This window comes from Alligator sinensis, unplaced genomic scaffold (genome assembly GCF_000455745.1).
Source record: "Alligator sinensis unplaced genomic scaffold, ASM45574v1 scaffold76_1, whole genome shotgun sequence".
Taxonomy (NCBI): Eukaryota; Metazoa; Chordata; order Crocodylia; family Alligatoridae; genus Alligator; species Alligator sinensis.
In genome coordinates, this window is record NW_005841865.1 from 3595539 (window position 1) to 3609679 (window position 14141).

General features: G+C 39.5%; 1 protein-coding gene across 20 annotated transcripts in view; it reads right to left on the bottom strand.

Annotated features, from left to right (window-relative positions):
* The window catches only part of ZMYND8 (zinc finger MYND-type containing 8), a 115461-nt gene that overhangs the window by 36048 nt on the left and 65272 nt on the right, over window positions 1-14141 (bottom strand). For all 20 annotated transcript variants that reach the window (XR_003091759.1, XR_003091761.1, XR_003091764.1 and 17 more), the window contains 6 exons: window positions 9986-10204; window positions 7969-8082; window positions 3279-3371; window positions 2334-2421; window positions 1597-1652; window positions 82-159 (listed from right to left, as the gene is read on the bottom strand). Coding sequence is in view for 15 of the 20 variants with exons in the window: in XM_025191594.1 (XP_025047379.1) it covers window positions 82-159; window positions 1597-1652; window positions 2334-2421; window positions 3279-3371; window positions 7969-8082; window positions 9986-10204 (648 nt within the window). In the remaining 5 variants the exon portion in view is untranslated. The remainder of the gene's footprint in view (window positions 1-81; window positions 160-1596; window positions 1653-2333; window positions 2422-3278; window positions 3372-7968; window positions 8083-9985; window positions 10205-14141) is intronic.

A 14141-nucleotide genomic window follows, 5' to 3' on the forward strand; every position in this document is an offset into this window, starting at 1 on the left:
AAGGAAAAAGATATTCAGAGACAATTAATACAAATGTTCTTTCTTTCTTTCTTTCAAGGAAGTATTAACTCTTTGACTTACACAAGGCTCACAAAACCAGTTTTCTCTTTTTTGGCAAGCAGCTAAATAACATTCTGGACACACTTCAATTTCGTTCATCTGCAAAGAAAAAGTGAATACCAATTGCAGGGTCCAACACAATCTAAAATGCAATTTAGAAACATTTTTTTTTTTGTCTGCCCAAGATCCTGGTATTATCAGAAGGAACATGTGCAGCCACAGAATCGTGCTTTTTCTCAAGTCATTGCAACATGGTTTTGAAGAGCAGCTACCATCTTCTCCATGTCTGGCTGAAGACAACAGAATATCTGACATGTGAACTGCACGTAAAATACACTGCAGAATTATGATAAAATATTAGTAGAGACAGAAGACATAGTGTGATTAAGCTTAATTTATTTCTTCTTAAATTAAAACTATGAGAAACTGACTTTTTAGCTAGAATGAAATGTCTCTACCCATTACAGATGCAGTTTAAAAATATATATTCATATTGTGCATTACTCTTCATATTGTGCTTTATCCCATGAGGCATTTTAATGACAGAAATATAATTTCAATTTAAGGAAGAAAATCAGCATTTAAGATATGATATTTAATGCATAATCAAAATTTATTTTAAATATATTATTTATAAAGTATTATAAGAGTAAAGATTATGCTTCTAATTTATACTATACAGAATTAACAAGATTTCAAGGCTTCTATATCTGAATCTAAGACATTGCTGATGCAGGTGTGTGAAAAACCCTGGTTCAGAGAGACAGAGAGATAAAAAAGTTCAGAGACAATTTGCAACACTGAAATTATGGCTGAGAACAGAAGTGACCAACTGGAATCATTTAACTATTGTGCACCTATTTACCATGACTTCACAGGCAATCTTGGTAACTGAATCATATTAATGTATGTATAATTCTGAAAATTTTGGCCCCTGTACTTCTCTTCTAAATGTTCATTTAGAATATGAATTTACTATAGTAGCCAAAGTCCTCCTATTTTAACGCCTATTATCCAAAATCCACATTCGTGATCACACAAAGTCAAAAGAGACTGACTTTTATATAGCAGGTGTCGTAATGGAAGAAATCTGAACACTGCTCTTGCATTAAGTATGAAGAATCTAAGAGAATATCTTTAAGTGCAAGAAAGATTCCAGAGAGTTTAAAACAAATTTCAATTAAAGAAAAACCATTTACAACTTTTACACATTATGACATTTTCAAAAATATTTTAATCGACAGATGCATGTACTGCACACTAAGTTACTGCACAGCAAGTGGTTTTTAGGCCAGCATCTACACATGTAGTCGATAAAGTGCAGTAACTAACCAGATGTAAATTTGATACCTGCATGATGCAGGTATCAAATTTACGCCCAAGTTGGTGTAAGTTGCTACAGTTCCTACGCAATACAGGTGTGCACGTGTAGATGTGTGCCTGTACCATGCAGCAATTTTCAGTTACTGCGCAGTAATTGTTCTCGTGTTGACACACCCAGAGACAGGAAAATTAAGTTAACTGGAGTACACATACCTCATGCTCACAGATTTTGATTATAACTTTTGCTGTTTGTGTCAATTTGTGATTTCCTAAAGGAATGATACAGAAAGAGGATTATTCAAAATAAATGTGCTAAAATTAGATTAAAATTTACATTTTTCTCTGAAACAGTTCACTGTTCAGGTAAATGAGATCCTTTTCAAAAGAAAGGACATTTAAAAAGACATTTTATAAACAGTATATACATGGTGCTTGTGAAAACAATAAGCTGCCATTTCTTCCTTAAACTCAAGCATACCATAGGAATGGCTATGTGAAAGGTTTTCAAGGCCTTTCCTTAGATTAGTTTGTATTGGGACAATTATGTGATGGTCCCTTTGGAGTCAGGTTTCAGTCTGGAATTCTCTCTGTTCCAGCACTTACAGAGAAACTGTTCAAATGGCAGTGGAAACTGCAGTGCGGAAGTACTTCTTCCAAGAGAGGCACAGAGTATAGTATTTCCTCATTTAATAACTTTTATAAAGCCCTACACTCTGAATGACTCAGTCTCACATTTGATGCTGAAAGTTTTTAGAGTGTGGTAAGAGAGCATCAGAACAGGTAATACTTGCTTCTACTATCCCATTCTCAAAGCACTCTACACTTCTTTGTTCACTAGTTACCAAAAATATATTTTCAGCTTTTACCAGCTCTGAATCAGGAAACTGCTCTGATGCTATAGATTTTTTCAGTTTCATTTTTCAGGAAATAAGTAAAAGCTTACTACTTACCCCCATTGTAAATAATGCAATTGTGCAAAATCCATTTGGCATCAGCCAAAAATGCTTCAGTGCAACCATACATTTTTTTTTTAACATTCTGCAAAAGGAAAACATTAGGATAACATCATAAAGCACATAAAACTTCCGGGTGAAAGTTCCCTTTCCAAATCAACCACCCAAATGTTGTCAGAATCAGAACAGTCAATATATTCATGTTATAAAAATGTCCCAAAAGTAAATGTATTATCCAAGTTATTAAAATAACATGGCATAGGCAGTGTTAAATCATTTTCTTTCAAATTAAAAAGTGGATAATTCCCTATTATGGTGTTTACAGGCTATATAATACTTCTATGCAGAAAATTCAGTCCATGATTTTCTCTACTCTCCTATTTTCATTCTGCAGTACTGGCAATTTCTAGCTTAATACACCAAGATACAGGCAGAGGTTTTAAAAGTTACAGAATTTGTAAGAGAAAAACAGGCTGAATTTGTGAGTCTATCCATTGTACACACTGAACTTAAAAGCAAAAAGATTTTTGCTAGACAACTCCCTATGTTGAGGGAAGAACTTGGATACCACAAAGCTAGTGAAGAATGGTAATATCACCACAAGGCACCACCTTACCCTATGACATAAATTAAAACTCTAGTTTATGATAGGGCAGAAAACATAGGTACCATAACTAACTCTTCGACCAACTTCTTTTTCCACTGCAACCAAACAAGACTCAGGCACATTTGCAGAATCAATACCTGTATATGTCCCCAAAAAGTGAGCCCATGTCCTGATAAAGGCAGGAAGACTCATCTGCCAGTTAAATGATCTTAGAAAGAGGTATCAGTAACAAAAATCAGTACCAATACAGTTTTTAAAAAAAATGCTTAACAATTAAGACAATCCAACTTAAGCAATTAAACCCAATGTAGGTTTTCCCCTTTCTACAAACCAACCTTTTCTAATGTACAAAGGTCCATTGGATGAAAGATATATTCTGCATAATCTGGGTGCTGATCCAGTGAAACTGGCTTTTGAAATGGCTCTGTCTGTTAAAGAAAAAAAAAACCAAGCACACAACTCGTCACTATGGAACAGCTTCACCAATTCAGCATTAGCAATTTTTATCCTAAATCCTACTACCAACAGAGACAACAGAAGTCCTTCTTTGAGGGTAATAATAATAAAGCTTGATAAAGAGGAAAAGAGCTACAACATAACAGAAGGAACTTAACAAAATCACTATTTGAATATTCTGTTCAACAGTCATGAGCCTGGATATTTTTTAAGCAACTGGAGAGACAGTTCACACAAGTTATGATTTTTCAAATACTGATGAAGAATTAAAAGCAAAGGTTTATATTTTGATGCACTGTTATGTACAGTATACAGCACTTAAAGTTAAATTCTTTCTTAGCCCAAGTGAAATACTACTGCTTAACTAAGACAGTAAGTTTAACTGGGATAGCAAAAAAGACTTAGAAAAACAGAACTGAACCACTTTAATGCCCCAGGTCAAATGCTGCTACTTACTGCTAACCAGCATCAGGCTAGCATTATCAAGATCACTCAGGAAGTTGGTGGTCCTAAATTTATCCCACTGAACTGCAAGTCCATTTGAGGGAATGAATCACTGGCAGATTTTTCTCTTTAATTCCTTAAAGAACCAATAGGTTTACTAGGAATGAACCATAGGAATAAGAGAGCCATATCAGGTACAAAACAGCATTATTTTAATCGTGAATTTTACTGTGTGAGAACAAAAATCTTTAGATTAGGTTATCCTAATTAGAAGACCTGGATGATATTACTAAGTAAAGAAAGCATTTTGCTGTTTATTTCATTTTCTATGTTACGATAAACATACATCAACTATGATTCTTCAAATAAAAAAGCATAATCAACCCTCCCAGTTTACCTTCAGAAGCATTGTAATGTCTTAATAAAAGGTGTTAATCAAATGCCCAAAGGGAGAAATACCCAAACTGTATTAATTCGACAAAATCTTCCCAATTGTGTTTTCAAAATCCCTAGATTGGGTGCTCTTTTGTAAACAAACAATAGGCTTTGCTTCTGAAAAGCAGCCATTGGAATTTCAAATGGCTCATTGTAGCAGCACAAGATTTACAACTTGAGAGTAAAAAGACTTGGAAAGGACAAAACTCAGCAGCATTCAGATGCTAGTTTTCCTAGGAACTGCCATTATTGTTTTGCTAAAACAAATACCAAGGAGAGGTCAGAGTTGTTAAGAATCTATGACTGCATTTCCTGTCTTTCTGTACCATTATTTACTGTATTACCAGGAGCATGGAGATGTATTTTGTGCTCACTCTCCAATTTCATTTGTTTAGGAATAGGAAATGAAGTGGTTTAATAAAGGAATTGGGGAAAAAAAAAACTACCCCCCCATTTTAGTGTTTTCACCACCCATGCTTGAAGTTCACGTTAAGTCTGCAGAATGAATATGGATGAGAGGCATGTTTGAGAAAGTTCTAACCACAGAACAATTGTAAAAGATGCAAAGGTAGATTCTTGGGTGGAACAAAAATGCGTCAGAACAATCTTAACCCTAGAGGGTTTCCACTGTTAAACACTATAACCTGGCTGGATAAATGGGGCTACTGGTAGCTAGCCACAACTCTAAGGCTAGTTCTCCGTTGTGCCAAGACCTGAATCACCCGCAGCTAGCCCTCGGATTGGGAAAAGATATAACATCAAGTTACTTCTGGTTCATCCCACCCATCCTGTAAATTAACAGGAGCAAAATGCAGTTACAAAACAGTTTTAAACCCAAGTAAGTATATCTATACTGCAATTTGTTCTTGGTTAACTATGTAAGGCAAGGCTGTCCACAAGCATATCCTCTGTGAAGCTAGGCTAGATTAGGGCTGTCCAATTTATGGATGGGGGGGGGTTGCATATCCCACAAGCCACACATATGGCAGATGCACCCTCAGAATCCCTCCCAGCCATGCAGGCAGCCACACTTTCCCCCAACTGTGTGGGCAGCATGAGCAGTATGGCTCTTCTGTGCCACGCAGGGAGCCTGGCTTCCCTTCACTGGGAAAGCAGTGCAGTCTCTCTCGTTTGTATGTAGACTGAGGGCAAACTGGCACCTTCTGGCTACACACAGAACACAGGTAAAACGACTGTTGTCCAGCCACACAGTGCAGGCAAGCCACCTTTTGTTTGGCTGTGCACACAGAACAGCCAAACTGGCTTCCCTCTGGCCATGTGGACAGCAAGAATATCCCAGCTCCCCTACAGCTGCATGCACACTGTGAGCAACCCAGTTCTCCAGCGCACGCAGCCCAGCTGCTTCCTGCTACACAGGAAGAGTGGACTGCCTGAATCCCCTCCACTACCAAACAGTGTGGTCTCCCTCCTTGCCACACAGGTAAATCTCTTGCTGCGTGGATATCCTAGATCGGGGTAGGCAACCCCTGGCACGCATGCCAGAGCATGGCACACAAAAGCATTCTGCTTGGCACTCAAGTCTTGGGAAAAGAGCAGGGGCTGTACTGCCACAAGGATCAGACCCCTTGCAGCTCCCCTGGCATGTCAACATCTTACAAGTCAAGGTTGTGGGTGTTTTTTGGCACCCTGCTCAAAAATGTTAACAACCCCTGGCCTGGATCTTCTCCTGTTGTGCAGGAAGCACCTTCCTGCTGCTTGGCCCTGCCCTGTCCCCAGGCGCTGGAGCAGGAAGGAGAAGCTGGAAGAGGGAGGGAGAGTCTGGAGATTGCTGTTATTGCTACAGACAGGCAGGAGCCCAGGGAGCTGCATTTTAACCCCCTGCAAGCCAGGTGCAACCTGCCAGCCACTAGTTGCATGGCCCTGGTCTAGCTGCTAGGTTCACATTACACATGTAAAGAAAAAGAACAAGCTAAACTGATATAAAGTATACACCAATCCACCATTCACTACATGTCCACTTAAACTAATACAACTTTGTGTTTAGACCATGCTTACAGCTAGAGTGGTAGCTCTAGAGAAATACCAGAACAGACATTCTTGTTCCTAAAACATATGAAAGTTTCGACTGAACAGAAATTGGTGTGTAAGCTCTCAACACACCAAGGAAAGCTTCAAGTAGTGTCTAGAATAAGAATGTTTTACCAGTACGTTACGCTAGAGAAGTGCTTTGAGTGCAGGGAAAGCTTGTCCTGGCAAAGCTTTGCTACAGTAAAACCACTAACCATAAGTAAACAAGCCAAGGTAAAAATGCAGTTTTACCATTATTAACTGTACGTATACTGGGGGCTGCTGCCACTGCAATTGTATTGGTCACAGTTCATACTACTTCAGACTCCTGAAAGCCTTGTGATGTAGGCATGCCCTCATTCACATTCAGTGACTGAGAAAGTATGAAGGGCATGCCATAATTTCACTGCATCTACTTTAAGAGCTGTTAAAATGGTAAATGTAATCCTTCATCCAATTTATTTTTTGATGAACCCCAATCTTTTTACAACAACAATACAACACAGGAGGGCTTAATCATACAATTGAACTGCCCTGGAATCCATAAGTAGGTTGCAAACTTGGTACCATCCCAAGCTTCCAGTATAACCTTAGACAAATCACCTAGGGCAATGTTTCTCAACCCGTGGGTCATGATGACCCAAAAGTGGGTTGCAAGAACATATGAAAGGGTCACGAACAAACTTTAAAAATGGATTCTTCTTTAAAGGAGAAAAAAGTGAGAAACCATAGCTTTTCCCTTGCAGGCTGGCAAAGTTCCAGCTTGCAAGCGGCTGCTTGCAGCCCCCCATGCCCCCACCCCACCCTACACACCCACCCTTGCCCCCACACAATGGGGGGGGTGGGGGGGCTGAGGGCAGTAGGTTGGGAGTGAGGGGCACTGGGCCAGGACTGGCAATCGATGTTTACAAATGGATCGTGGCACAAAAAAGGTTGAGAACCACTGACCTAGGGCATTTAAACGCGTGTTCGCGGCGGGGGGGGGCGGCGGCGGACTCTGAGCGCTGCTCTAATTAAAATGCCTGGAGCGTCATGTGTATCAGCATCCCCATGCTGAAAAATGGTAGCAAGGATGCTTTAACTAAAGCTCGTCAAACAAAGCACCCCGCCACCATTTTCAGCGTGGAGATGCTGATACATATGATACTGGAGGAGTCTGCTGGAGCGTGGTATTTACCACACTCCAGCAGACTCGATTGAATTCTCTCCGACGTGATAAAGCAGCCTCACTGCACGTGTACAGGCGCCCCAAATGTCTCAGTGCCTCAATTGTTTTATCTATTAAATGGAACCCATCGGAAAAAGTTTGCCTGGAAAAGTTCATTGGTATTTTTTAAGCATTTGGAAACTAATGTGAATGCCAAAGAAAACTCTACAAATAAAATATACAAGCAAGGTAACATTATACCACAAAGCTGTGCTGCATTAGAGCAGAGATGCTTTCTATCTTTGTTTCAGGAAACCACCAACAGTCTGTTCACCAAAGTCTATAGTATTGCTCTTTGATATCCACTACCTATAAACAAAGGAAGTGCACTAGCTACCTTAAAAACACATAGAAAGAAGTAAAGCAAGCTAGAGCCAAAAATCAACCCAAGGAAATGAAATACACATGATTACATCATATATAAGACCCCCAGCACCAAAAAATATTTTCCTTACCCCTGGCTGTTTCATTTTCTGTAGTGCAAACTTGAGCAAGTATGATAGCTGTTCAATGGTGAGCATTGTCATAGCTTTACTCTGCGTTTCTATGCATTCTGCTACAGTAATTTTCTAAAAATTAAGATTACAAAATATTTAATCAGAAGATATTTCTAGATGACTATCTTCCATAACTCTTTAACAACATAATATCAAGTAGGTCTTATGAAAACAATAATCCTGACAGTGTAACATTCAGGTATTAATTCATTTCTTAGAAATGTGTTTAAATCAAGGTACCATTTCTGAATAGAACAAAAATGCAGGAAAAAGGTTAAAAAAAGTATATCTATTTCCCATTATATTACTGAGAATGAATGTGTGGAGTACTTAAATTCCCAAATTTGACTTTAGGCTTATTATATAGTAAGTGATTGAGAAATTCAACTGGATTCTAAGGCAGTAAATTCTCAAGAGTGGTATGTGGGATTTATCAATATTAATTCCATTAAAGATAATGGGATGCTATGCATTTAATTGAATAACTGAGAATGAATGGCTAAATACTTCCTTATTCCTGTCAAAAAATAATAATACCCATTTGTTCATACAGGCCTTATAGTACAATTTTTCAGTGAAAAGTTGATCAGCCCATTACTACAGGAAGCACAAATTAAACTAGGTAACACTGCAGAACATTTTCAGAATTGGTGGTGCTGAACGAAGGGATCACTCTTTGACGTGTTGCCTTCTCTAGAAATAGGAACCCAAAGAAAGTTGAAGATAAAGTGAGAAGGCAAATAAAAGCTAGACAACACAACACGACGAGGAGGCAAGCAGCAGATGGCCCCTGTTAGGGTGCACCGATTTTTTGGGCTGATACTGATGGCTGATTATTAACCAGTCATATTGGCCGATACCAATCCAATTGCTGACATGCAGCCTGGCAGCTTGGAGAGCAGCATCTGGCTGGTAAGTTGTGGGGGGCTAGGGGAGAGGGTAAAGGGCATGGTGGGGTCAGATCAAGGCCCCCATAGTGAGGGAGGAAGTGGGGCTGGGGCAGGCACAGCACAGCCAGGGTGGGGAGGAGTGCAGGATGGAGCCACGGGCAGCTCATCCAGGGCAGGTCAGCTCCTGCTGCTGCACTCACCCTGGGGGAGGCATGGGAGGCATGTGTTCCCTGGATCTGTGCATGGGGAGAAGGCAGGCTGCCCGCTGCAGGCTTGGGGATGGAGGCTGTCTCAGCCTCTTCCTGGCAGGGGGGCTGAGTCAAGGCTGTGCTCAGGCCAGGTCAAGCAAGGCGGGTGGCAGAAGCACTGGGAATGGGGCTACAGTATGGGCTACGGCCACTCCAGAATTCGCTGTAGCCCCCCTGTGCATCACTGCCACCACCCACCCTGCCCCAAGCCCAGTTGTGCCAACAGGAAAAGTCTGCTGCTGCCCCCAGTCCTGAGCCTGAAGCAGGCAATCTGCCCTCACCTTGCACACATATCCAGGGGGAACGTGCCCCCCATGCCTCCCTCAGGAGTATGCACAGCAGCAGAAGCCTTCCCTGCCCCCCTCCTGGATGAGCTGCCCGTGACTTTGCCCCACACCATGGCCGGGCAGCAACTGTCCATGCCTCAGCTGCACTCCTACCCTCACAGTGGGGGCCTTGATCTGCACCCCACCCTAGGTCACTTCCCTCCCCCACAGACTTAACAGCCAGACACTGCTCTCCACACTGCTGGGCTGCAGCTGCATGCATGCATGCAGCATTTAATCGGCGACATTATTGGCCACATCGTACAAAAAAAAAGCTGGCTGCCAGTAATGTCAATTTTCCTTTTATCAGTGCTGATACGATATGGACCAATATACTGGTGCACCTCTAGCCCCTCTTTTATACTTATCCTTCTGCCAACTTTCCCAAGATGCAATCAGAAGAACAGAAGCCAAATAAAGCCAGAGGAGAACAAATTTTGGAAGGTGATGATATCCTTTGAATCTCATGAACAACACAATAGACATAAACAGCACCTCATGCCAAACTAACCTCACATTCTGGGCAAAACCAATCCCCCTCTGGTTCCGCTGTCAGTTTCAGACACTTAGCATGATAAACTCGAGGACAGAGTTCACAGCAGAGGACTTGGCCTTCCCGATGACAAACCCAGCAATAGAAATCATTCCGTCCATCCTGTGGTACAACATCAACAGGGTCTGTGGTGAGTGGCTGCTTCATATAGTAAAACGGACCATGTCTTAGTTCTGACTGAAATGTAGGCAAGAAAGACAGGTTTGGTTTCAAAACAAATTTTCATTTTCAAACAATAATATTAATAATAAAAAGCAAACATCAGTTTACAGAGATCATTTAATATTTGTGTGGTACAGTATCCTGTTCATACATAATAGACATTCAAAACAAGTTTACTTTATACTCAGATATATAATACTAACTCACACACCAAATTTATGACTAAAAATAGGCTGAGTAAAAGTGAGGACAGGAAGTGCAGGGCACAATAATGAGGCTAGTAAATGTTTTCATCTTCAGCACAGAAATATGGCCTGCAGAAGCTGCTAATCCCAAAACATATTATTCCAATATGTTTGGAAAATGTAAGACTTGTAGGCTCCAAGTACACCATTGCTGAAAGAAGTTTTCAGCAACAAGTCTTCCTAATTGAAACCGAAAATACTTCTATGCTGGCATAAGTCTGGCACTGTCAACAGTGCTTCTAAAATCGCGCCCTGTATGATCAAATTGATTTCCAATGTTTACTAGTTCTATTTCAAAGAGCAGCTTAACATTCCTGGAAAATTGGGGGGGGGGAGGAGAAATGTACATTCCAATTAGAAATTATTCTACTGATAGAACTTAATTTTTAAGCAGTTTATTTACTGTTATTCCTCATTAGAAGTCAAGTCATTTCGGGGAAGGGAGGAGAGGGCTTACAAATAGTCACTCCAAACATGACCAATGTCAAATAAGCCACCAGCCTTATCAACTTAGACTATAAATCTTGTCAAATTTCTAAAACTGTTAAAATTAAGTCTAATCACTTTTTAATGAGAGACTTTTCCAAGGACAAATTAGGTGATGCAGGAAGTAGTTCTCTTCCCTCCAGGTCATTTCAACTGAAGTTGTTTTCTTCCAAAGATGTAGGACATAACCCTTAGCCATGAAATACCTCATTGTGCTTTTGACAAGAACAGGGGTATTAACCACACTGTACCAGGCAAATTCTAGTTTATTTAACTTTCTGTCTACTTAGAATATTACTGAAATTTCAACTAAAAAGGTACTTGTTTTCACCCCAGATAAATGAACCAATATAGTATCCTTGCTGCTGTCTATTTTGTCTGCTGTTGTAATGTTATAATAATAATATAAGTTTATAGATTATGAATACATAGTATCTAGTAAGGTTCTATGAAGTGCTAAGGACTGGTACACATAGCATAAGGTTTTATATGCACTTGGAATTTGTTACAATATTAACAATTTACATCCAGATAATGTTATTGTGTATGCCATGTATTGTATACTGACATGGGTCAAATGAAAGCCCAAGTGTGAGAAAAAAAACCTGTAAAATACTCTGCTGAGGTATACCCACTTTTTATGCAGTAGTAGGTTCCTCAAGTGAAAAATCAAAGCTATCTTAGTGCACGCACGGGAGGCAAGTCATCAACTGCTGACAGCAGTCCAAATTCCCAATGTAATTAAAGTATATTATAGCTTATGGAGGGAAATAAGTAGTTGATCCACATTAACCTCCTAAGCATCATAGATACTATTTCAATACAAATGTCCTTAAAAATCCAGGCCATAGGAAAACGTAAGAAAAGGAGAATTAATGTTTCAAAGCAAAATAGTTTTCAGAGTTTTCCAGGAGGTGTGGGTGACTAGAAACTGGTATTACAGGGCTAATGTCTTTTAAACATCCATCACTTTACATCCTCTGAGCCAAGCTGATGGACTGAATTAACAGGTAAGAAACTTTCTCAATGCAAAATAAGAGACTGAATAGCTGAAAGGGAGGCTCATTTGCTTAGAAAGCCCACCTTTACACACTTGGTTTCTGATCAGGGCAAAAAATGCATTAAAATTCAGCATTGAACAAAGAAGAGCTTTCTCCTGAAGAGCTTCTGGGTACATACAGAAGTGCTCCATGCACATTTTACAATGCTGTAATTTAGAGCACTTTTTATAGTACTATAAAACTATAGCACTCTTAAACATGACAGAAGGTCAGTGTTTGATGGGAGAGGGGGTGTCCTCTGAGCTTCCCTGCACTTTCCAAGCTAGGAAGCAGGGGGTCATTCACAGCCTCCTGAGGCTTCTCCACTGGTCAGAAATGTTACCAGTATACAGAAGTTATTTAAAGCACTGTAGGTTGCTAAACTGCTATAAAATACAGAGCTTTAACCAAGGGTTAATTTAAAACACTGTACCCATTTTTAAAGTGTTGTAAAGCCATACATTTCTGTTAAGTCATTGCAATAAAGTACTTTAAATGGCGGAAAAAAGCAACTTCTGTAAACTTCCTTGCTTCTCTGGAAAGCAGCTTTCAACACGCTCCTAACTAGTTAATTCATGATTAGGTAGCTAATGTTTTGTTTTTAAGAGTCTCTTGTTTTCATTGTGTACAGTCTACAATTAAGTTAACTTTACCCAAATAATAAAATAGAAGAAAGAAAAACAGTAATTTTTATTCTTAAAATTTTGAGAAAAAAAAATCCAATTGCTTTAAAGTGTTACTGATATTCAGGAAAATGACCTGCCACCTGCACATTTACGTAACTGCACAATTATGAAACAGTCTTCTCTAATCTTTCAATGTTTTTGGATATGTTTTCCACTTCCATAACTCTTTGCTTGTATGCAACTGAACACTTGAACATTTGCTGACATCACCCTTTTGACTCACAAAGTTATATCTATAACATATTGAACTGTATAAGCCCAGGTTAATATTAAGCAATTCTTATCTTGAAACATCCTATATCACTTTTCCTAATTTAGAAGTGGTTTGTGAGTATCTTTAAAACCCTATGGATACCTGCACTTGGAATCAAGATGAGTTCAAATCAATTAACTGTGTCTAAGTAGACGTTTGTACATCACGTACAAGAAAATCTGTCTGCCTATACAGGGGTTTTTATGACTGCAAGAGGAGTTGCACATGTGTAACACAAACACCTGTTTTTAGACATTTCAAATTAGCCTGTGTTAGTAAATTAAATGCAATTTACAAAAATTAAATAAATTAAAAAAAATAAATTGTGCCTTTTCTTGCCTACTCATGATGGATAAGAAAAGGCTGAAGAAAATAGGTCTGCTTGTTTTTCACATTAGAAATTCAAATTCAATTCAATTCTTGTCTACCTTGTTTCTTCTGGGAGAATTCAGTGTTAACTGGAGAATTAGCAGCTTTGTGATTTCAGAGAAAAGAAGTGAAAAATTATTTTTTGGGGTGGCGGAGAGTTTTTTATTTAGGTTTCAACAGCTGTTTTATTTTGTTTATATATATTTTTAAATGCCTAAATAAAATCTGGGAAAATAATCTTTTGTTAGAGAGTCTACGTCAGAGTCCCTAACTTTATGTATACACTGCAATCATGGGGTGTGGTTGTAGTATGTGGGGCATATCCTACTTTGCATGGCCTAGCTAGTTGGTACCAACAGCAGTGAAGCTGCAGTGTACAGATTTCAGTGGAGACTTGTCATTGAGTTAGTAAATAGGGTCTCAGGAGACTTATATAATCTGTGCTAAAACCTATATCACCACAGTTTCACTCTTAATGAAATATTGAGTTACAACAAATTTGGGGATGCCTATATATTTTGCAAACACACTTCTGAACTGTGGCAAAGACATCTTTAAACAAAGGCCTTATTGGAACTAAATAAATATACTGCAGCAAGGCTTGGTCTACAGAGAGACTTTGTATCAGTATAACTGTTTTGCTTTGGGTGTTACTGGTTAACTCAGGGGTGGGCAAAATCCAGCCCGTGAGGCCATTCTATCCAGCCTGCAAGGCCCCTAAAAATTTAGAAAATTAATATTTATCTGGCTTTGGTTCCTGTCAAAAAAGACAGGACCCAGAGGAAGCCCAGCGGGCTCCCACAACAGCAGGGCCTGCCCAATCTTGCCCCCCCCAGCCAGAAGACCCAGCCGGGGCTTCTGGCCTGGGATTAT